Source organism: Squalius cephalus (genome assembly GCF_949319135.1).
Source record: "Squalius cephalus genome assembly, chromosome: 5".
NCBI lineage: Eukaryota > Metazoa > Chordata > Actinopteri > Cypriniformes > Leuciscidae > Squalius > Squalius cephalus.
This window is the reverse complement of record NC_137126.1, coordinates 34646826-34671868: the sequence shown is the minus strand read 5'-3', so window position 1 is coordinate 34671868 and position 25043 is coordinate 34646826. Positions and strand designations below refer to the sequence as shown.

The 25043-nt window shown below is 36.4% G+C and overlaps 2 protein-coding genes across 6 annotated transcripts in view; both read right to left on the bottom strand.

Moving 5' to 3' along the window:
• slc4a5a (solute carrier family 4 member 5a) overlaps positions 1–2852 on the bottom strand; it is a 36785-nt gene extending 33933 nt beyond the window's left edge. For 2 of the 4 annotated variants that reach the window (XM_079872251.1, XM_079872254.1), the window contains exon 1: positions 2685–2794. The gene's annotated coding sequence lies outside the window, so the exon portion shown is untranslated. Of the gene's footprint in view, positions 1–2684 lie in introns of all 4 variants that reach the window. The other 2 variants (XM_079872252.1, XM_079872253.1) reach the window with 2 other exon arrangements.
• Positions 2853–14876: 12024 nt separating this feature from the next.
• LOC307159571 (tetraspanin-15) lies at positions 14877–23864 on the bottom strand. Of its 2 annotated transcripts, none has more exons than XM_079873027.1 (8): positions 23518–23864; positions 21378–21563; positions 20897–20971; positions 20716–20811; positions 19457–19573; positions 18064–18114; positions 17545–17661; positions 14877–16402 (listed from the first exon to the last, which is right to left on the bottom strand). In XM_079873027.1, exons 1-8 carry the CDS (start codon positions 23602–23604, stop codon positions 16079–16081), a joined length of 1053 nt encoding a protein of 350 aa, XP_079729153.1. In that variant the 5' UTR covers positions 23605–23864; the 3' UTR covers positions 14877–16078. The 2 variants fall into 2 exon arrangements, with proteins under 2 accessions (XP_079729153.1, XP_079729154.1); XM_079873028.1 differs by having other exon boundaries at positions 14878–16402; positions 17481–17661; positions 23518–23852.
• Positions 23865–25043: the final 1179 nt, after the last annotated feature.

The window sequence follows — 25043 nt, the reverse complement described above, 5'->3', positions numbered from 1 at the left end:
TGAGGGTGAGCAAAAACGCACGTTTTTGTGTATGTTCCTTTCAATGCAAATGAGCTGCTGCTCCCGCACAGGGGGCGGAGCTTCAACAGCTTTTGTCCTTTTACCTCACACACACATGCACTGGAAATTTCAAAAACTTTTAGCCTTTTATGTTCAAACCGAAGTCAGAAAGATGGAGAGACTCAAGAAGAAGACAAAATGTAGACAACATTTCTGAATGGTTAGTTGGTGAATTTATGTATGTGTAGTTATCTTCTAGTCACTGATTAGCATATGATGAGCTCTTTTCCAAAACGCTATAAATCCATTTAAATAGTTTTCAGGAAAATATTATTTTTTACCTAGACCCACACATTTTGTGAATATTCAATTTATCCTGTTAAAATGTTTTTTTTTTTGGCTCAGTCTGAACATGTTGAACAATGATTTTTGTTTGTTTTTTTAAACACTATAAATCCATACATTTTTTTCCAAAACGCTATAAATCCATCAACTTTTTCCAAAAATTGATGGTTTGTCTTAAAAAAAAAAAAGGCATAATAAATACATTGGCATTCAGTAAAGTGTCGAACCCATAAAAAGTAGAACCATTGTCCACTTTACATAGAACAAATCACGACATGACCTTGTGTATGATTAAATGGCGTTCACACCAAACATGAATAGAGCATCTGGCGCAAGTGATTTTCATGTTAAGTCAATGTAAAGACGCGTTTACGCGCATCTGGAGGTCCTGCGGCCGAATGAGGCGTTTAGCGTGGTGCGGACGCGCGAATGAAGCGAATTGAGCGTCTGGTGCGATACGCGCGAGTGATTTGAGGGTGAGAGAGCGAGAGAGAGAGAGAGAATTCTGATTAGTCCAGAGGATATATCACGTTTAGGCTAAAAATAGGTTCGTCGTTTATCGCGGTTTGGAAAGATCTTGCAGTACATTTTAAACAAGGAAATATAACGATTTGGCATGAAACGTTGATGGAGCAGTGAATAGGTTCAGTACACAGCAAAATGACACGACAAACTCATTTTTTTTTTAAAAATGGCGTTTATCGCGTTTTGGAAAAGAGCTCTTCATATTCTGTCTTAATAATCTATAAATCGCGTTCCCGGGGGCGGGTTTATGTAAATTTTAGGGTTAGTGATGTCACTAACCTGGTAGTTAAGGACCGGCCATTTGTTGTATAGTCCTTAAAAAGCAATTTCTTTAAAAGAAAATATCTCCCTTTTCTTTGAACTTTGAGCGTCGTAACTTTGCAGATGTTGTTTATGCTCAAACAGCAACATTACACACTAACTAAAGTTAGAAAAGTGAAATCATATTCAACCACCCCTTTAAAACACCTTTTCTATTTGAATATATAGAAAACAGTTGGTGATTTGGTAACATTTCTTATTTCTTATTCTCATTTCTTATTATCAGTGCTGGTAACAATTGTGCTGCTTACAGTTTTTCTCAATCGCTTTGGCTCAATTCTCAAATTAGTTTTTATTATCAAAACAATAAATTCATATCTCTGAACAATTAGTTTCTTGTTTACATCTCATTTCTTATTGATTTGAGCAAATTGCATGTGTTTTTGCACATGAAATTGTCAAACTCTTCACAACTTCTAAACATTCTTTCATCGTGTGAGCCATCACAGCCAACACAAATATCCTGACATTGTATTGAAATAGTAATCACAATCTCACTAATCAACCAATAAAATCTGGAAGCATACATGGAGTTTACCAAGCACAATCGCTACAATTTTTAACATGGAGGAACATCACAAAACTAAACAACAGCAGCTACAGCAGTACATTTATTTTTGTAGAAATGTGTTACACATAAACTGAAAATTGGTGTTAGGGTAAGACATAATGGAGTGTGTAAAAAAGTGAAAAGTGAATTTTCAGTTTACATATAAAACAAATGTACTGTATAAATACAAATGTTCATTTTCTTTTTGTGTACTACAGTTTTGACTTTTCCAAGTAAATTTTCACCTTCTGTTGAAATATGTATCTAAAAATCTCAGTGTGATACACCAGAGCATTCAGCTAGACAAAACTGACATTCTTGTATAGTATGGAAAATCAACGGATTATCAACACATTGCCAACAAAAAAGAAACATTTTGACGAGTATGGCTCAAACAATGAAAAAAAAAACACTTTTTATTTTGGTGGCATAGGCCAATTTACTGACACAATAACTAGGTTTTGAAGCATGAATTTAATGTTTTGAGTGAGTTACTACATTTTTCAAACATGCAATAGATTTCTGATGTTCCAGCAAACAGTTGTGACTTGAACTTAGAGTTTAGATCATTTAGACTGTTTCGAAGAAAAAAATACCAAAGCGATTAAGAAAAACTAGAAAGTACATTTTGTAACATCGTAAATGTCTTTACTGTCACAGTTGATCAATTTAATACATTGTTGCTGAATAAAAGCATTAATTATAGATAGATTAAATCTATAACACACACTTCTAAAGATTAAAAGTGCACACAATGATTTACACTGGCAATGGAGACCCAAACAACCACAATGCAAATAAAAGCATATTGCATGTGTTTGTGTCACAGAACCCAACACCATATTTTATGTTGCTCAATAGATTACCAAGATTTCCTTCAGATAGAGCTACATGTAGTAACTTTTAATGAGGTATTAATTTGTTTTTATAATTAAATTCTTACCTGATCTCAGTAGCAGTGCACAGATGGAGAGGTAAAAAGCGAATCAAAAGGACTAATCAATACAGGAAATCAGTGAGGACCACAGCTCTATGGGACACGGGACAAAAACTGAACATGTTACAGAACTAATCTGCAGCCCTCTCTCAGTTAATCACTCCTCACATGCACACAGAGACACACCCTCTCATGCTAACACATCCACAAAATGTGAGTCAATGGTATGGACTGGTGACAAGGTCGAAAAGTAGATAACTGGGACTCAGGCAAATGGACCATTGAGAGCTGTGTTAAGAGACATTACTGACTGCACTCTGTTTATTTACTGAGACTATTCACTCTGTAAGGGAGGGTTTCCCTTCACTAAATCCTGTCCAAAACATTTTGAACTGGTCGCAATTCTGAAGAAATGCAAGTCTTACAATGAGTTTTATGACATGTTATTTGCTTAAATTGGTAACCACCTATTTATTTTGAGGAAACATTTAAAACATGGATATTTTAAGGATATATTTAGCATCACATTCTTAGTCAAATGACGTTGGCTGGCAATATCTCAGAACTGGCAATACTTACCAAAATGTTTTTCTTTTCCTCTCTGTGACTTCTGTCCTACAGCTGGTATACTCGATTTTGTGGCCTCAGGCTTTTTTTTTTTTTACTAACACAAATGACAGGATAATGTCAGGATATGTGCTTTGACATTTATTGACAACTCAGAAAAATCCAATTCATAGCAGATGCTGAACTGAGTGCACAAACTCAACGCTCTGTGACCATCAAAGCGCACACACACAAAATCAATAACAAATAGAGACTCAAGATAACCTGTGTCCAGCAGCTCGTTGGTTGATGACCTCATCCTTCAGGATACTTCATCCTTTGCGATTCCTGTTGACCTGGACCGATCCTGGTAATAAAGTCTTGGAGACCTTTTCCAGTCATTTCACAGTCTTTGGGCTGTAAAAAAAGCTATTGGGAACCTTTGACACATTAAATCAAGCATAATTTGTAAACCATAAATCCATTTAGTAGAATGATCGATAACACTTTACAATAAGATTCCATTTGTAAACATTAATTAACACTCTCACTGAAAAATACTTCTAAAACAGGGGTGCTCTATCCTGTTCCTGGAGATCTGCATATCTGCAGAGTTCAGATCCAACCCTCATCCAACACGCCTGCCTGTAAATATCAAGTGCTCCTTAAGATCTTCAGTTTTGTTTGATCAGGGTTGGAGCTGAACAGGAAGTTAGATCTCCAGGAACAGAATTGTACACCCCGGTTCTAAAAGCATTTATTAATCCCAGTTCATGTTAATTTTACCATTTACTAATACATTATTAAAATCAAAAGTTGTATCTGTATATTATTTAATGGACCTGAGCTAACATTCACAAGGTATCTAAGGTAAGTCATCAACACTATCATTCGTTTTATTGAACTAAATACATCGTCATCGGCTAAAAAGTGCTTACCCGAGTCCGTGTTGCTTTACTTCAAGAACAGTGCTGTTACATCGCTAATGTGAAATATCATGTAGCTTTTAAGTTGCTAAACTATTCGAATCTGATCAAATCATCAGAACAGCACTGACAACACGTTTATGTGCGAGTGTGTCCGTACTCTGTGTGTGCGTTTGATTGGGAGAGAGACAGTGGAGAAATCATGAATAGGTTCCCTGAAAATAACTGCACACCTTAGAACGTTCATCAACCAATCAGATTTAAGCATTCATAAGCAGTGGACTGTTGACACGTGAAGACCAAGGTTTAAGCCTGACCTGGGCCAATCTTTTATATACATATACATATCTTTTTATTTACATAATATTGCTTTATAATTAATGTCCTTACATTAAACCTTTCTATTCATCAAAGACTCCTAAAAAAATTATATTATGATTTCCACAAAAATATTATGGATAAAAGCAATTAATGTTTTGTCTAACAGCACTCCTGATATCGCTGATATACAAAAGTGAGTTAGACATTGCATAAATATAATACAAAAAAATTAATAAGGTTTTCAGGTATGTATACAAATAATTGGAGGCCACTGTAAATTAAATGTCAGTCATGACACTGTCACTCTTTCTTCCATCATCCACACGAGGTCCTTATTGACAGTCCATCAGGGATACATTCCATTACTGCCAGCAGAAACTCACTCATCATTCAATGGACAGCTCTCAATCAACTTTTCAAACAGAATATTTCCAGTAGAAATGGCTTGTTAAAGAATATGAAAAGCTATTTTCTTTGTGTGGCATACTGGATACTCATGACAGAATCTTACATTGCATTTTTGTGAGTAATCAGGGACACTCAATGATATATTCATTGCCGAGATTGGATTCATTCTGCCGTCCGGAGCATGGCAGTCCCAGTCTGATTCGTTCTGATAACACCATATGGGTTATTTGTCAGGAGCTGATGAGAGGCATATTACCTTAAGGACAATGGCAAGGCACAGGGAATAGCTATTACAATCCTAAACCTCTGAAGAACGAATGCCGGGGAACCTATATGAAATGCAAAAATGAAACTTTTCATCTTGCACTTTTGCACTAATTTAGGATCAAATCTGTATCGATTGTTTCAAATATTTTGACCTTAAAGATGCAGGTTTTCTATAAAAACCTTGCAGTTGCACAGGTGATGCAAAGTTGAGAAGGGAAGAAAATCGGCTAGTCTACTGAGCATTGGAGGGCACAGGTGCAGGTTATTTACAGTTCAGATTGTACCCTCATTATCTTATTAGATCCCCTGAAATTTACATAAATCCCACCCTCAGGAACAGGCAACAAAGGGGGTGAGTGAGTCCATGAGAAAAGGAAGAGTTGCTGTAGTAGAACACATTTGGAAGTCTGCTCAAGCTGTCGCATCTGTCTTTTCACATATATTGCAATACAGTACGTAACACAAATGGCATGTCACTCTGTAGGCATCTTACAACAGTTCCCACACGATTTATAGATATTAAGGTGATTCTCTGCAGAAACATTTTTTGTTATGCTGGTTGAAAGTCTCCTCATATCCTGATAGCAATCACTCTGTTAAGCGGTCAAAATGTATTTTTATATATGTCGTCTGTGGAAGGCGTAGGACCATAAAATGTTCGTTCAATCGTTGCGTTTGGTCCGAACGGCCTATAGCATGTGTCAATGGCTGCGTTCCAGTCCACTTTTAGACACGCACTTGCGAACTTCCCTAAGCACTTCCCCTCGGGTTAATACCTGCAGCCATTTTTAAGTGCGTTCCACTTCGTGAAGTGGACAAAGGAAGTTTATATGGACAGACCCTCGCTCCCTTGATTTTGACTCGATTTTGAGTCTACTTCATATGTACACTTCAGGCAACTCCATATACCACAATGCAACACGATTGTGACATCAACGCATATTGCGTTTAATTTACCACACCACAAGAGCTATTATATATTAATTATTTAAAAAAAAAAAATTAAACAACTCAAACACACCTATATACATATAGAATGCTGCATTGAACAATTTCGTAAGGGAAAACAAATAATAATAAATCAACCCCATAGTGGATTCTAAGTGATCAAGGGCTTAGCATGTTCCAATTCAGCCTATTGCAAAGGTTCCGCCAGTAGTGGGCACTCATGCAACGTAAGCAATGATTGACGGACATCCGAGTGAACGAGACGGAGGGAAGTTAGCAAGTGAAGGGCATGACAATTTTGGACTGGAACGCAGCCAATGTGTGTTTGCACACCACTGCACAGCCTGTTCACGCAGACATAATAAGCCATCATCGCTTTCATGTACACTGTGCAGACAGGGTGAGAAAGGCAAGCAAGCAGCAACAACTTAATTTCCCTCTGAACCGACAAGTGGCACTGGCAACGATATATCTTCATCGGAGCCAAGCAGACTCTCATTGTGGAAAGCTGTCATGCAACAAATAGACAGTATATTACACACTGACAAGTTTTGTTAGCTAAACAAACCGAAAACTAGCTGCATCTAATTCTGTTTTTAAGAATCTGTTTACGTTTGGTATTGTAGTGTTACTAACTGTACGATAAAGTTTTCTCACTGGTGAATGACACATGATATTGATTGGTATTGCAGTAACGTTGTCTCTGGTCTTCTTGGCTGTGCGCGTTCATGCTTTCAGGAGGCGTGGCTGTGGTACTATTAGGCTAAAGTTAGCATTTTACCAGATGTCCTACAGCACCTTTAACTTCAAATCAGCTACATTAATTCATCAACTAACCATTCAGAAACGTCCTGTTGCATTATACATGTTGTCACTTCGTCTTGAGTCTCCCCATCATTGTCCGAAACTGACAATGTGTCGGTTATGTTTTTTGAACATAAAAGCCAGGTTTCTGACATTTTAATGCATATCTGCTAGTTGCTAACACACGAGCTCTTGAAGCTCCGCCCTCTGTGCCGGGAGCCGCAGCTCATTTGCATTTAAAGGGACACAAACAAAACGACGCGTTTTTTGCTCACCCTCAAAAAGAGACACATTTAACATGCTATAAAAAATTATCTGTGGGGTATTTTGAGCTAAAACTTCACATACACAATCTGGGGACATCAGAGACTTTTACATCTTGTAAAAAGGGGCATTATACCACCCCTTTAAGTTTAATATTACCCTCTTTTTTGCACATTGTTTTTTTGCTCAGGAGCACATTAAAAGTTATTCTTGTGGTGACAGCTGTTGCAGATAATAGATAATTTTTTTAAAGTTTATTGCTTAAAAAAAGAGAAATATTTAGCTAGTCTGATATTTAAAAAAAAAAAAAAGAAAAGAAAAAATGTTCCCAGTCAAAGCTTAGCTGTGGCACAATGGACTGTGCACCTGATAAAACAAGAGCTGTTGACACGTGAAGACCAAGGTTTAAGCCTGACCTGGGCCAATCTTTTATATAAAATAAAATGTATTTATATAATACTAAGACTATTGTCTTGTTAGCTTTATAATTAATGTCCTTATAGTAAACCTTTCTATTCATCAAAGACTCCTAAAAATATTATATTATGGTTTCCACAAAAATATTAAGCAGCACAACTTTTTTTGGTTTCACTTTATTTTGATGGTCCCTTTAACACATTTTGTTGACTATAAGTAACGTTGCACCTACATGTCTACTAACTCTCATTAGAGTGTTAGTAGAGTATTAATAGATTGGTAGGGTTATAATAAGTTGACATGTACCTGCAAAGCTATAGTCAGTAGAAGGTCTGTTGGAGGACCATCACAATAAAGAGTTATCAAATATAAAGCAGACAGTCTAATACTCTAATGAGAGTTAGTTAACATGTAGTTGCATAGTTATAGTTAGTAGAATGCTCAAAAGGGACCATCAAAATAAAGTGTTACCCTTTTTTTCACTGACAATAATAATACATGTTTCTTGAGCACCAAATCAGCATATTCGAATTATTTGATTCTGAAGGATCATGGCTCAAGACTGTAGTAATGGCTGCTGAAATTCAGCTTTGCCATAAGAATAAATTACATTTTAAAAATATATTAAAATAGAAGAGTAAAAACAGCTATTTTAATAATATTTCACAATATTACTGTTTGCACTGTGTTGTATTTTGATCAAATAAATGTTGCTTGATAAGCATAAGATACTTTTTTCAAAAACATTTAAAGAAAACATCTTTCCATCCCCAAATGTTTGAATGTTGTGTGTGCAGGGCCGTCGCCAGAACAAACCAAATGGGGGGGGCATTTAATTTTCATAGGGGGGCACACTTTTTTTAATGATCTGAGACAGACCAAAACAACAACCCATAACTAAAATAGACCACAATAGTCTTGTTTTGTTCAATTATTCAAATAAAATGCTTTACCTTATGATCTCAACGTCTCTGTTTATTTTCTCTTAACATTTCCACATTTAACGTTAGCTAGTAGTATTTTTTTGTTAATCTGCATTGTTCGTCACATACACAACACAGTTCCATCTAGTGGCTTTCTTGAGTAACTAACAGGCACAATCAACGTAAAGTATATCATTAGTCTGATACCATGAAGACACAAAGGAGCAATTTTTATTATTATACAAGCGAGCAGGGTGATTTATATATATATATATATACAGGGTGGGCCATTTATATGGATACACCGTAATAACATGGGAATGGTTGGTGATATTAAAGTCCTGTTTGTGGCACATTAGTATATGTGAGGGGGCAAACTCCTCAAGATGGGTGGTGACCATGGTGGCCATTTAGAAGTCGGCCATCTTGGATACAACTTTTGTTTTTTCAATAGGAAGAGGGCCATGTGACACATCAAACTTATTGGTAATGTCACAAGAAAAACAATGGTGTGCTTGGTTTCAACGTAACTTTATTCGTTCATAAATTATTTACAAGTTTCTGACCACTTATAAAATGTGTTCAATGTGCTGCCCATTGTGTTGGATTGTCAATGCAACCCTGTTCTCCCACTCTTCACACACTGATAGCAACACCGCAGGAGAAATGCCAGCACAGGCATCCAGTATCCATAGTTTCAGGTGCTGCACATCTCGTATCTTCACACCATAGACAATTGCACCACCACATTATGGGTGCCAGGTCCGAGCATTCCTAGATGAACAGTTTCCTGGAAAGTGGATTGGTCGTCGTGGGCCAGTTGAATGGCCCCCAAGGTCTCCCGATCTGACCCCCTTAGACTTTTATCTTTGGGGTCATCTGAAGGCAATTGTCTATGGTGTGAAGATACGAGATGTGCAGCACCTGAAACTACAGATACTGGATGCCTGTGCTGGCATTTCTCCTGCGGTGTTGCTATCAGTGTGTGAAGAGTGGGAGAACAGGGTTGCATTGACAATCCAACACAATGGGCAGCACATTGAACACATTTTATAAGTGGTCAGAAACTTGTAAATAACTCATGAACGAATAAAGTTACGTTGAAACCAAGCACACCATTGTTTTTCTTGTGACATTACCAATAGGTTTGATGTGTCACATGGCCCTCTTCCTATTGAAAAAACAAAAGTTGTATCCAAGATGGCCGACTTCTAAATGGCCACCATGGTCACCACCCATCTTGAGGAGTTTGCCCCCTCACATATACTAATGTGCCACAAACAGGACTTTAATATCACCAACCATTCCCATGTTATTACGGTGTATCCATATAAATGGCCCACCCTGTATATACACTTACACACAACTGCATATTGTAATTTGAATAAATAAAACTACTAACACAAAAATAACATATTGAAAGGTCTGCTGCTGGAGACTTGCCATTGGCTGTTGTATTTGAATAATTAATGAGGTAGGTCTTTTCAAGGTTTGGGTGCTGTTTTGGGATGTTTTAAGTCATTTATGAATATAATTATATTACAATTTACGTTCTGTGTAATAATGCGTTGAATAATGAATTTTCTGAATCATTTCTGAAGATAATGTGTTATGCATTTCTAGTGTTACCGTTGTAGGGATTACTGATCCTGTGAGCTAAGTTCTGCTGAAACATTTTGGTACGAAATTGAACTCAATCGCAAACATTTAATATGAAACGTTCGATGTAAGTTTCTTTTATTGTCCTGAGCATAATATTTGGGGGGGCCCAGTAAGTCGTTTGGGGGGGCACTGCCCCCCAATGCCCCCCCTTGGCGACGGGCCTGTGTGTGTGTGTAAGGTTACTGTAGGGCTAATTACAAATAAATTGTGCTTCAAAATATTCAATCTGTTTTCTTTTATAATATGCCTACTGATGACAGTTAACAATGCTTAAAACAATAATGCTCATTAGATTCGTTTAGTGTTATGAAGAACATTTCCTTTTCTCATTTTACAGAAAGAAATACCCACCTGTTCAAAGTGTTCTGGCATCGGCCCATGGCTAAGTTAAGCTATAGCTGCTGTGAAATGGGCAATGTTTCTAAAGACGGTTGATCAAAATCACCTGCAGTCAGCAGGGGCATTTGTATTACAACCACAATGGGCCCATCACAAACCCTACCCTATAGTCATTTCACTGATGACAATACAAGCAACTGAATGTTCTGCAGCTTTTTAATGTTTTAATTGTTCTTTGCTTATTTCAAAGACGCCGGCCTCAGATCCATCCAGACTTTAACCCAAACATCCAAATCCCTATTGTAGTTTTTACTTCTTATACTTATCTCCTTGCCTGCTGCGATTCACAATCCCCTCAGAGACAGATGCGCTGGGTTCATTACTTAGATAAAAAGACACAGCATTTTAAGCTGCAGCCGGAATGAGCCGTATTCCCTCTCGAAAAAAGCTTCTGCCTTTTAATATTGGGTAACACTTTAGAATACTGTTCCTTCATTAATGAATAACTACACAGGAACAAATGAGTAATGCATTAGTAACACTCTATTAACTACTATTAACTAACAAAAAACTCTGATTAACGAATTAGTAAGTAATAGCGCTCAGTCTATGTGGTAGTTCACTATTAGCTAATCAATAACTACTATTTTTCATACCTCACTGAAGACTATAAGAACTACTATATGTGACCCTGGACCACAAAACCAGTCTTATGTGTATTTTTTTTTCAAATTGAGATTTATACATCATTTGAAAGCTGAATACATAATCTTTCCATTGATGTATGGTTTGTTAGGATAGGACAATATTTGGCCGAGATACAACTATTTGAACATCTGGAATCTGAGGGTACAGAAAAATCGAAATATTGAGAAAATCGCCTTTTCTATTGGCGATAGTGCTGCATCCATTCACAAAAATAAATGTTTTATATATTTAAGGTAGGAAATTTACAAAATATCTTCATGGAACATGATCTTTACTTAATATCCTAATGATTTTTGGCATAAAAGAAAAATCTATAATTTTGACCCATACAATGTTTTGTTGGCTATTGCCACAAATATACCCGTGCAACATAAGACTGGTTTTGTGATCCAGGGTCACATATACAGGTTAATAAATATTTATAATGCACAATGTTTAATATAAGGTAATGGCAGCCCATTAGTAATGAATCAAGTGTTACTACATCCTTCTAAAGGAACTACTAATAATTTGGATCTATTCTAAAGTGAAAAACATGATATCAACCTAATATTGACTGAAGTCATTGTAAGCTTTAAAGGCTTTTGTAAGGTTTTGGATAGTAATGAATCAAGTGTTACTACATCTTTCTAAAGGAACTACTAATTATTTGGATCAGTATTCTAAAGTGAAGATCATGGGAACACACTAGTAATGACTAAAGTGTTACCAAATCCATTGGAAGGAATTGCTATTCAAAATCTTACAAAAATCTCAAAAGCTTACAATGACTTCAGTCAATATTAGGTAGTTATCATGTTTTTCACTTTAGAATACTGATCCAAATAATTAGTAGTTCCTTTAGAATGATGTAGTAATACTTGAGTCATTACTAGTGGGTTACCATTACCTTTTATTTTAAATTATGCATTATTCATGTTAATTATGAACCTGTAGATAGTAGTTCTCTGGGAGGTATGAAAAAAATAGTAGTTATTGATTAGCTAATAGTGAACTACTACATTCATCTGAGCGCTATTACTTACTAATTTGTTAATCAGAGTTTCTTGTTAGTTAATAGTAGTTACTAGAATGTTAATAATTTGTCACCAGTTTGTTCCTGTGTAATCATTCATTAATGAAGGAACAGTATTCTAAAGTGTTACCTAATATTGTATTACTCTTTCAGAGTTGGAAAATGTTGATACTCAGGTCACTTCTAGCTATCCACCAATAAGCCTAATTACATCAATTTTGAACCACATCAAAATCTTGGGGAGGAGAAAAACAATATTTTCCCTCTGTATATACAGTGCCTTGGGAACGTATTCGTACTCCACATTTTGTTTTGTTGCAGCCTATGCTAAACTGCTTTAAATTACTTTTTTCCCCCACGTCAATCTACATTAATGACAAAGCAAAAAACAGATTCATGATAACTTTATCAAACAAATTTATTAAACATAAATAAACTGAAAATATTGCATTGCATAAGTATTTGTATCCTTTTCTGGGACACTTACCCCCGGTTTCACAGACAAGGCTTAAGCCTAGTCCCAGAATAAAATGCAAGTTTGAGCTGTTTTAACGGAAAGCAACTTGCACTGACATATCTTAAAATATGTCAGTGTCATTGTTTTGTATCAAGATTCACACCAGTAATGTTTTTTTTCTAAGGCACATTTATAAAACCTACTTAAATATCCTAATTGAACTAAGGCCTAATCCTAGCTTAATCTCAGCCTTGTTTGTGAAACAAGGCCTAAAAATATAGCTTAGCATTCCAGTTTCGCTTGGATCATCTTTGAGATGTTACTACACTTTCACTGGAGTAAACCTCTGGCAAATTCAATTGAATGGGTATGATTTGAAAAGGCACACACCTCTCAATAAAAGGTCTAACAACTGAAAATGCATATCAGAGCAAACGCCCACACACACCACTTATATGGGCTTTATGGCAGAGTGCCAGACTCAAGTCTGTCCTCAGTGAAGACAAATAAGAAAAACACTTGAAATGTGCTAAAAAACAAAACACAAAAAAACGGCTAAAGGACTCTCTGAGACTGTGAGTAACAAGATTCTATGGACTGATGTACCTCAGTTCTAAACAGGGAAGCAGGCACCTTTCATCACCTGCACATTCACAATACCATCCCAACAGTAAAGTTGTGGTAGCAGCATCATGCTCTTGGGGATTTTCAGCGGCAGGGACTGGGGGACTCGTCAGGGTAGAAGGAAACTCAACGCATCAAAATAGAGTTAGCCTTAATGAAAACCTTGTCCAGAGCATTCAGAACATCGGACAGGGCAGAAGGTTCACCTTCCAACAGGACAATGACCCTAAGCACAGACCCTAAAACAATGCAAGAGTGGCTTATGGACAACTCTGTGAATGTCATTGATTGGCCAAGCCAGAGCCCAAAGTTGAACCCAACCCAACATCTCTGGAGAAACCTGAAAATGGCTGTCCACCGACGGTCCCCATCCAATCTGACTGAGCTTGAGAGGATCTGAGGAGAAGAATGGCAGAAAAATCACCAAATGCAGATGTGCAAAGCTTGTCGCATCATACCCAAAAAGACTTTAGGCTGTAAAGGTGCTTCAACCAAGTATCCGAGTTAAGGGTACAAATACATATGCAATGTACGTATTTCAGTTTTTCCTTTTTAATACATTTTCAAATCTGTTTTTGATTTGTCATTATGGTGTATGGCGTAAAAAAAAATGATGTGATGGGGGGAAAAAGTTATTTAAAATAGTTTAACATAAGGTGGCAACAAAAAAATTTGAGGGGTATGAATACTTTCGCAAGGCACAGTATCTTTTTGCCCTTGCTGGCTCACTGCAGTGGCTCTGTTTAACTATTAAGAGTAATTCAGTAAATAACCAGATTCTCTAAGCTTCTTAACTTGAATATTTGGATTTTACTCCCTTTTCACCCCAACCCCCATCAGCTTTTCCAGATCCCAAATGGGAAAGAACATCTACTTGAGCACTGACTATTCATCTGTTAGTAGTGCATCACTTGATTCCCTTGCCTTATCCTCTTTTGATGCACTCATTCACAGAACCGAAAAGCCATCCTTGAGCGTCCCTCAAGTCGACAATTGTTAATTACTGTTATTATTATCATAATTACGCCAGTGTGGATGCATTTTGTTCTCTGCTCAGCGCATGAAGTGTAATTTTCGGTGTAGCAGTTCATTTCCTCCCATTGAGACACCAGCTATAATTATTACACAGGCCGCCTTTTGATGGCCATCATCATGAAGGGGAAAGTGGCGTGAGCATTGAGGAAATAATGGGAGAGAGGTTGAAGATAGATCGCTCTGCACATGAATTAATATAATTGATGTGTTATGATGATGCACTGAAGGCAGAATCAATAAAAAATATGCCAAGTTGCCATCAGTGTCCTTAAATGCAATTTGAGTTATTTGAAAAATACAATAGTCTTACAGAACCACTGGGACGTCATTATGCAACATTCTCTCTTCAGAACAATTTAAAATGTGTGATTATGCACTAGAAAACGGCTTAGATGTTCAAGGGTTCAGGTGACCAGTTTCCAAGAACCCACATGCCCAGATCCTCAGAGGTTTTCACATCTCCACTTATCGCACCACTACAAGGCTCAAGAGACTTTGGTGTTTTATTCAACAAAATAACCAGCAAGACATATTTAAAAGGTTCATTCAAGCAAATTTTATTGCAAGTCACATTAATGTTACTACAAAACCAGAGCTACATTAGCTGGAGCGCAGCAGTCAACTTTAACAAAATCATCAAAATGTCTGTTAGCAAAGGTGTGCGATTGTGAGGGATTTCAGAATGACTACCAACAGCTAAAAGGTGGGTTTTGTACATTTATGGCAGAGAGTCGTAATTATGACATCCTTCAAGCCAAACTTTTTCAATCTTTTTATACACCTAAGAAAGATAAAACATGGGCTACACATTTAAAACAGCAGTTTATGACAACTAAACATTAATTTTTAGCCTTACTTCAAGACAAATTAAACTTCAAGTAGTGTTAAACAATGCCAGGACTCCCTTTTTCAACAACAACAAAATCCTATCTACAAATTACCTGCAAAACAATGCGGCTATTCCAGAATAGCCTGAGGTAAGAAAGCTTCTGTTGTACTTAAGGCAACACTTTAATAAATAATTTCATTGGTACAGTTATACCGTTAAAGAAAAATGTCGGCATTACACGAACCACATGCTCTTTTAAAAGAAAAAGAAGATCCATGATATTCTTATGTTCCTTTATTCTCTGAGAGCTGGGTTCATAACAGTAGTGTAATATAAAAACAATTAAAACATGAATATAAAACATTTTAGAAACAATGCATAGACTAGAGATGAATGCCCAGCTTTATCTGCCAGTCACAACAGTCATAATCATTGACAAATTCCAAAACTACCAATTTCCTTGAACTCATTGAAATATAGGTCTAAAGGACATCATAAATTATTTTTTAAAACATTTAAAAAATTGTATTGCCAACAATTAATAGAATCCTTTCTATGCACCTTATAAACTATTAAATGACAATATGACCAATAAAACAAGTCAAACTCCCTTAATCCAATAAGACACAGAATGAATTAAAATGGTGAAAAATAACAGACTATGTAAACAGCATTTGAAGTGATATGTTCTTAAAAGTTTGATTATACAAGCCTGTGGATATCTCCTACCTTGATTCCCTCAATTACCAAATGTTTTATACAAACCTCTCCTTTTTTCATGCCTAAAAACATTATTACCAACATGTAGTGCAACTAACTCACTTTATCTTAACACAGTGCAAGGGCAAACCTTTTTATATACAAAAAACAATATGCTTAAGATGCAACTTTCTTTTCTTTGTGGTTCTTAAGCTCGATTGTCCACTTCATCCATTCCCACACCTGACACAAATCCTTGGCTCTTTAGTTGGGAATGTGTAAAGGCTATTTTGGGCTGCTCTTGTTCCAGGTCAAAAGGGATGGGGTCTGGTGTCCAGGTGTCAGGCTCTGCTACAGGTACAGGCAGGTACCCTTCGTCACGAGGTAGACACATACACCATCCAGCACCCGAGAGGTCCAGTTCGCTGTACTCAAAACCACGTTTTAGGAATTTAAAGTCCACCATGTCTTCAGACTCACTCATCTCCACCAAAAGATTCCAGAAGACACAGCTCAGGAGAATACCAAGAAGCTGAAAGAAACATTAAAGTGTTTTTTTTTTTAGATAGATTACTAAAAAAGGTTTATTTTACACCTTATCTGCAGATGAAACAGATAGTTAGTGACACCCCCAGTGTGTTACTGCATGATGATGAATGCAAAAAAAAGTCAGCAAGGACACATTAAGTTGATCAAAAGTAAAAGACTTTTATAATTACAAAAGATTTATATATTTTTAACTGTCTATTCATCAAAGAATCCTGTAAAAAAATCTATCACAGTTTCCACAAAAATCCAGCATATTAGAATGATTTCTGAAGGATCATGTGACACAGAAGATTGGAGTAAAGACTGCTTAAAATTATTCAAATAGAAAACAACACAATATTACAATATAAAAATTTTCACCATTTTTTCTCATATAAATGCAGCCTTGGTAAGCATGAGACTTCTTTTAAAAAACATTTTCTTACTGACACCGACCCCGACGGTAGTGTAAAAACTCTGTTTATACTTTTAATTATTTCGATCAAAGCACAAGTCACCTTGTGCATGTATAAGTGATACATTTATATCTTTCATTTTAGGTATTTTTATTAAAAATATGATACAATATACAGTTTACTGTGCACTTATAGAAGCAGATCACTAATGCAGCCATACCGTCATTTACCAGGCAGGTGTTTTCTCACATTCCATCATATTTGTGTAAATGGTCTTTCCCTCTGCTCTAATTTGAGGATTAATGCATAATTGGAGGAATGTGGCAGCACAGACATGTGGCTGCATTTAATGTGATCTCTTCCCTCATCTCAGCAAGGGGCAAGATGAGACAGAAAGAGAGAGAGAGACAGCAAGCTGGTTATTTTAGAAAATAAAGTTTTCAAGTTTGCCAAAATTGGCAAGACTAGGCACCAGCTTCTCCAAGTCATGCACCCCTCTTTTGGGTATTTGCATTGGTCAGTGCAGATGCCCTTTTTCTATAATTTATTGTTTGGAAGAGGAGTCTCTAATGAGGGAAGAGTCAAACAGAATAGGTAGTAGGCAATCAAAATGGAAATGTGGAATGGCAGGGGAGATTAAAAAAAGTGCAGAAGGAAAAGAGATACATAAATTTCTGTATAAGATAAGTAATAAACAGGAAGCACAAGAAGGGAAAGATGTTTCCAAAACCTGTGGCAGTCCAACCGCGCAGCAAATTCCGATAGTAGCGCCAATGTTGTCTCCCATCCACAGGTTCACAGCATGTATGCAGCCACGCACATGAATTATGCCATCTAAAGCTTCACGCTGTAATACAGAGGAGAGAAAGAAACAAATTCGGTACAGGCGGCAGGTAATGCTCTGATTCTATGACAGAAACAAAATTAAAATATCACAACTAAAGTCCATCGTAATGGCATAATGGAGGTGGTGCTAGTAATGGCTCTGATATGATTTGCTTGGTTTTCATCTATGGAAAAAACAATGGTTGCACTCGAAATGGCTATCGAAGGTTTTTGTTTTCCTGTCCCAGCTTCTCCTTTAAAAATCATTTCATGCGTCAAGGTCCAGCAAATAATTCTCTCCAACTGCATCAGAGTGAGTATTATGTAAAATGAAGCAAGTCATTTAAAATCAGTCAGTGATGGCTGGTTGCAGGCCATTACAAGAATGTGGACTTAAAATGAGACCCCCGAGAGCGCCACTTACCTGCTTAATTATAGTTTGGTAGCCACAAAGTGTGTTCACAACTTCTCCGACCTGATAAGAAAAAAACACACACACAAGGCTATTTAACAACTTGCATATTATGTTTTTGAAAACCTTCTCAAGTGAGAAGTGGCATTTGGTCAGCTTGATGCTGTTGGAGCAGAAGTGTATTGGCAAACTTAAAATTTTGTCCTTTGACCCTTAAAATGAATTTCATATTCATTATGGAATTTCAGCACACACTTATAATCATGTTGATGTAATCATTAAAGCAGAGGGTCACTGCAGTGATGGAATCCGTAATAGGACTGATGAACAGGGAGCCCATCTAATCAGATTACAAATAGACTGTAAACCTGCCTGCTCCCAAAAGCACAGTCCAATTCCTCTCATATATTCCGTACCATGTGACACTTCAACTCTGTTTCTCAAAACAGGTCGGCAACAGCTACCAGATGCCATATTATAATATGATGTGGTTTGAAACAGATGGAGAACACCAGCGGGGCTTCGTTAATAAGGGTACAGGGTGAAGAAAGTGTCAGTTCCACATATTTACAAAGAATTTTAAGGCCCATTATGCCATAAATATTTTGAATAATCTGATTATGCTTTCAGCAACCAATAAGAGCACAAAACATTTTTTCCCTCAAAACATCAGCAAACAATGCTATAGAAATCAGCAGATTCCTGAACATCTGCACCTAGCAATAGATTATTTACTGAATGACCTTTATTTACTAAATTTATTGTGCCATTTTGTGCCATTAGCATTGTACTTGATAAGGGAAACATCTGAAGTCAAATATCACAGATTTATGATCTGAAAATTCTGGCTCACATAAGGGTAACTATATCTGAATTAACTAGGATGAGAATGGAAAAAATAAGTCAGGATGTAAAGAATATTCTAAGGAAGTCTTGATTATGGTGATGTTTCATTAGCTTGAAAAGGCCTGTGCTCGCTCACTGCATAGTAAGCTGTCATACCGAAAGGAGAACAGTGCATTAGTGCCCAATCAACATTCATTAACTCTGTGTGAGAGAGAGAGAGAGAGAGAGAGAGAGAGAGAGAGAGAGAGAGAGAGAGAGAGAGAGAGAGAGAGAGAGAGAGGTGCTGATAAAGCAGAAGAGACTCTCTGCAGCATCGGGAAGGCAAATTAAATCCTCTCCATCATGATGCACTCTCCACTGACTCATGGAGAACAGCATTTACTAGAAAGCTCTCTAACCCACCAGAAAAAAGCTCAGAAATCAGCTCCCTACTCTCACAGACCTGTGGGTCAGACTGATTCCACTGCAAAAAAGCTTTTCTCGTCAGACTGCCGCGTGCTGGGCCGTATTATGCATGATTAATGTATCATGACTGAAAGAAGAACATGGAATGACTAACACTTTGACGGATGCAGCAGGTGTAGGGAACGCCGCAGGCCAAAGGACTCGTGCCATTGCAGAAGTGGTACTGGTTTACTTCCCAATCCTTGTACTCATCTCCCCCACAACAAGAAAACTGAAAAGACAAACAAAGAGAGTCATTATAAAAGGGAATTTTATTTATAATTTTGAGTGACAGTTTTCTTCTTAACATGACAATAGATATATAAGCCTTTATAAATAAATATTTAAAATAAAATATTTCGTATAAAATATAAATCAAGTTACACTACTGATGAAAAGTTTGTGTTCGGTAAGATTTTTTTTTGTTGTTGTGGTTGAAAAAAAAGTCACTTATGCTCACCGAGGCTGCATTTATTTGATCAAATTTACAGTGCAAACTATTTAAAAATAACGGTTTTCTATTTTCGTGGCCTAATGGAGAGTCAGACTGGTAACCCGAATGTCGCGGGTTCTATTCTCAATACTGGCACCTATAAGGCACCTAATCCACAACTGCTCCATAGCAAAATGACTGCTCCAGGTGTGTGCATTTGAAGAGTGGTCCAAGGTTTGCAGTGTGTGTGTGTGTGTGTGTGTGTGTGTGTGTGTGTGTGTGTGTGTGTGTTCACTACTCCTAATGAGTGTGCATTAACTTGGATGGGTTAAATGCAGAGTACAAATTCTGAGTATGGCCTTCACATGCCACTTTCAAAGCTGAATTTTAAGCATCTTCAGTGTCACATGATCCTTCGTAAAAAAAAATCTTCATTCTAATATGCTGATTTGTATCTCAAGAAACATTATTATTACCAAAGTTAAAAACAGTTGTGTTGCTTAATTTTTTTTTTAATACTGATAAAAAAAATGTTCATGGTTATTTGATGAACAGATAGAACAGAAAGAGAAGCATTTGTGAAGTAGAAATTTTACATTATTAAACAGTCGTGTCACTTTTGATCAACTTAATGTGTCCTTACTGAATAAAAGTATCTTTTTTTTTTTTTTAAATGCCATATTAAAATGTGTATAAAGCTGGATTACAGAACCATTCAAAAGTTTTGACCATTTATGATGCAGGTGACTGCGTAGAGACATCTGCTATGAGAAAACTGTCATTTTTGTGAGATTACGGGGATGAAAGAGATTTTAATTGACACAAACTATGTGTTTCTGCTAGAAAGATGGACATTATTTATGGCTGACTTGATGTATTGTAGACCATATTAGGGTGGGTGTATAACACACTTATAGTAATAAAACAGTTAGGTAAACAACCTTCTCTTGCACGTAGTCCAATATGTTCTTGAAGTCCAGGTCATCATAGTAGTGTTTGATTCCCTCACGTATACTTTTCTGAAATAATTTGATTGTCTAAAGACAGAGAAGATTGGGACTCATTAACAACAAACCGTATACCGTAACCGTACCAACATTCTCTCTGCTCTCAATGTCTTACCGTCTTCTCAAAGATCAGGGCAATGATGAGGGCAAGAGCCTGGAGAGCCAGCAAAACACACAGGACACACAGGAACTGCATGGAAAGGGTTATTTAAAGGGTTAGGTAAACCAAAATAAAAGTCATCAGTCATTCTAAGACTTCTGTTCATCTTTGGAACACAATTGAAGATATTTTTCAATGAAGCGATCATGTCTCTTCAGAAGAGTTGGATTAAAATTTATTTTACCATCTCTATGAGCGGGACTTTCAATGGAGGGACAGAAATCTCTTAGATTTCAATAAAAATTTCTTCATTTGTGTTCCAAAGTCAAACAAAAGTCTTATGGTTTGAAAAGGCATGAGATGAGAGTGAGTAATGATGACAGAATGTTCATTTTGGGCTGAACTATCCTTTAAAGTCACAACCAAAAATAACACCAGTAAAATGGTAGAAGCTTGGCACACATATATACTGTATGTTCAGACAAGCAACACTCACCATGTGCAGCAGAGTCTTGTTGTCCCTGAGAGATCCCACCATCCCAATAACAGACACAGTAAACATGACGAGACCCAGTAGTATGAGGACCACGGCAGGAGCCAAAAACACCCCCTCCAGGGTGCGATTCTTCTGCCTCTCCACTTCTGCATACACTCCAATACATAGCACGCACAGACCGAGCAACTGAGGGGAACAGGGGCAGTGGTTGGTTTGGTAAAACATTTGTACAAGTCACATCAGCTTATATAATTCCACAACATTACGTTTACATGATTCAATTAGACATGTAACAAAGATATGAAGTTGAAATCAATGTTTCAATGCACAACCAAGTCATGCAGATAAGTCATCTGATGCAAAATCCAAAAATGTACTGTATCATTTGTGTTCCTCACATTAATCCCTAGGATGCAGATGTAATTCTCAGAGTGCTTAGCTAAAATGCACAAACAATGTCAATGGAATGACGCAAATCATAAAGAAGATTAATGTAGCAGCCTTAATATCAATTTGTATCCTAACAAAAGACTACATTAGTACAAAGCATGCTAACTGAAACCACTTCATTTTCAATTTTCTTCCCTGAATGTTCTTTCTAGAGGGTTAATTTAATAAGTCTTGTTTGGCTGATTAATCATCCGTCAGTTTCAGATTCCTGACATCTTCAATTATTTTCTATTAATTGATAGATGGTGGTGTTTTAGTGATGTGGAAGTGTAAAGGCTGCAAGCCAAGCTTAAGAGTAAAGAAAGGGAGAGAAAGAAATGAAGAGAGAATTGAAGAGTATCCTGAGAGGCTTTTCTGCTTGTAACATCATGTTCGCTATAATAGTAAAGATACTCCCAAATGGCAATGACTTATTGAATTTCCTGTGAGAAGACAGAACACTCTGGTTGTGAGTCAAGAAGAATACTGTGTTCCTTGTTGAATTCAATAAATACATCTTAATGGTTGCTGGTTATTAAGCAAAGGATTGCCAATTTTTGAGAATCAACACATAACTTATAGACCTGAAACCTAAAATATCAAAACCAGACATTAAAACAAAGAAATATATAGATTTTAGGGATGCACAAAATGTTAATTTTTTTCCCGATACTGATAAGACAATTATTATTTTCCTGTTATGGCCAATAACTGCTAAAATACTTTGTTTAAAAAAAAAAATCTAAATATAGTAAAAACATTCAAATAAAAATAAGTGTAGGCATCAAGGATGAAGGATGAATTTTTTAAACTTTTTTTTTTTTTTTAATCCTCAAAACAAGAGGGATAAATAGTCTCTAAAGAAACCTTCATTAGAGAAGAGATCCCAGACATTTAACTGCACTCTCTCTTGTAGGATGCCGTCTCTTTAAGACCGCATATTGTACATGTAATGATGTATAATTTTAATTTTTTGTTTACATAAAAAAAAAAAAAAAAAAGTACAACAACCTTCATAAATAGTTTATTTATTTATTTATTAAAATTAGCATAAACTCTGTTATAAATGCATGTTTGCCATATCACTATCACTTTATGTTAACACTAGATACTAGATTAAATGAGCAGAATACATTTAATATTCAATGTCGGTCAATAAATATCTGATATTTTAGTCACAAAAAGGCCCAATAAACAATCATTTTTGCAATAATTCTGCATCCCTAATAGACATTTCTATATCTATCTTATCTATGGATCTATATTCTAGCCAGGACGTTAGCAAGTTATAGCCTTTAGACTCGATAGGACAAGAAAGCAAAGAAAATAGATTATGTTTAAGTCTATTGTTTCAATATTACTACAGCCACTAATCGTTTACAATAACCATTAAAACAAATATATAGCGCGATACATTTACAGCAACAATAACAGCGTCTTGCGCCTTTAAATCTGCCAGCAGCGCATGCCTATTTCCTTTACTGAGCTACAAAGCTCAGCTGAGAAATTTTACAGAAGTGAGGCTAATATGCATCCCAAAATTACCAGGTAAACACGGTCAAAGTTAGTACGACTACCTATAGCCTACTGTACGTTCAACACAAACACATGAGCGTACTCATTCAGGGCAAGTATCTGTGAGGTGAGGGAGAAACAAAGAAATGCTAACGTTAGTAGGCTAGAACATCTTTCCGTTTAAACGAACACTTACCGAGAATAGCATTGAATAGATATTTAGAGAGAACTTAACGAAATAATAGAAGTGATTTGTTTTTCTAAATTCTTCGTAAGACGGCATGGTGACAGCATTAATTGAGTTCAGTTATTCGAGCTTTCCGTGCATTCAGATGTTAGCCGATGCCGCTAAGGCTCAATGAACCTTAGGTCTAAGAGAGACAGAAGACTGTTTTTAAGACCCGTCCGAACACATTATAAGCACTTCCGTCAAGTATTCAACTTGGCTGTAGATTCCTCTGAACTGTTTTGAAAAACACATCAGCAGCTGTAAGATGTAACTCTTATCCCAATAATAACTTCCGCTCCGCCAAACAACATGCTAAACAAACCTTTTAAAGGGCCAGCACAGAATTAAAGACAGACAGATCACATAATACTTTACATGTAAAACGAATAAACGAGACTCCCTTCAGATATCTTGACACATTCATTGACTTTACAAGCCTATACCAGCCAATTGACAGATAATATATGTTTTATAAAAGATTTAGGCTGTCTAGTTTAAAGCTTATTAAACATGCCAAAGAAAGTATATCTTTAAGATGTGTCACAATAATAACTTTAATCCTCAGAAGTAGGCTACTTGTTGTTCACTTATGACAATACATCATTGAAAATTCTATTTTTGTCCCAGGCGTACACACACAGCATGCTCACAGACATTGATTAGGCAATCTCTCGGGTAGCTTGTTGTGGCTGTAATTACGTTTTTCAAAAGTCTTTTTTTTTTCTAGAAAAACAGCTCTTAAACCCTCCAGCTTTTCGCTGCAGGGAAAAATCCCAGAGATCTATATAAAAATGATTAAATACATTTAGAGTAACAGTCTCTGCCATATCTTTGACATGTTAACCCATGCCTGAATCAATGAATTAAATAACTTCACTCTTAAAAGTGCACTATTCAGTGTTCATAGTAAACACATCTGTGAAAGGTGAACAACCAGATGCAATATGGCACAGATTTGGAAAAGAAACATTTTAATATATAATTTAATGGAACATATTGAAAAATATTATTTGCATTTCTTCTGCTTCTGCCATTCCACATTCTACATTATTCAGTTAACACTGGATAGATGGACAATACAAACCAAATCACTTATTCATTTTTATTCAAAGTCTTGAATTCAGTTACACGCATGCCCAGATTTATCAAGAGGCACAGAAGAGTCAAGATATATTTTTTAAATGAATGAAGGTGTTGGGCAGCATTAAACAGTATGTCCCAGTATGGATGACAGTTGGTGTGTGAAATTATATTTCTGATTTCTTTCTTGTGGACAACCAGTGGTCAGCCAAATCTTGATTTGTTGAGCAGAGCTCCTTGCCAGAGGATATTACATGTTGCTATAATCAAAAAGAAGGTATGAGTGCACACAGGACTGATAAAAAGATGAGCATTAAAAGGATTGCCAAAATATTTTCTGCATGCATTGAATCTTTTGAGTGAACCAATTTCCTTCAGATAATCTTGACTGGTTTAATAGCAGAAAATATCTT

Excerpts from the sequence above, each read along its gene's own strand:
- LOC307159571 (XM_079873027.1), bottom strand. The coding sequence starts at position 23,604 with ATGCCGTCTTACGAAGAATTTAGAAAAACAAATCACTTCTATTATTTC. Across the intron at positions 20,972-21,377 it reads ACAAGACTCTGCTGCACATG|TTCCTGTGTGTCCTGTGTGT; the intron begins GTGAGTGTTGCT and ends CTTTCCATGCAG. Across the intron at positions 20,812-20,896 it reads CCCTGATCTTTGAGAAGACG|ACAATCAAATTATTTCAGAA; the intron begins GTAAGACATTGA and ends CTCTGTCTTTAG.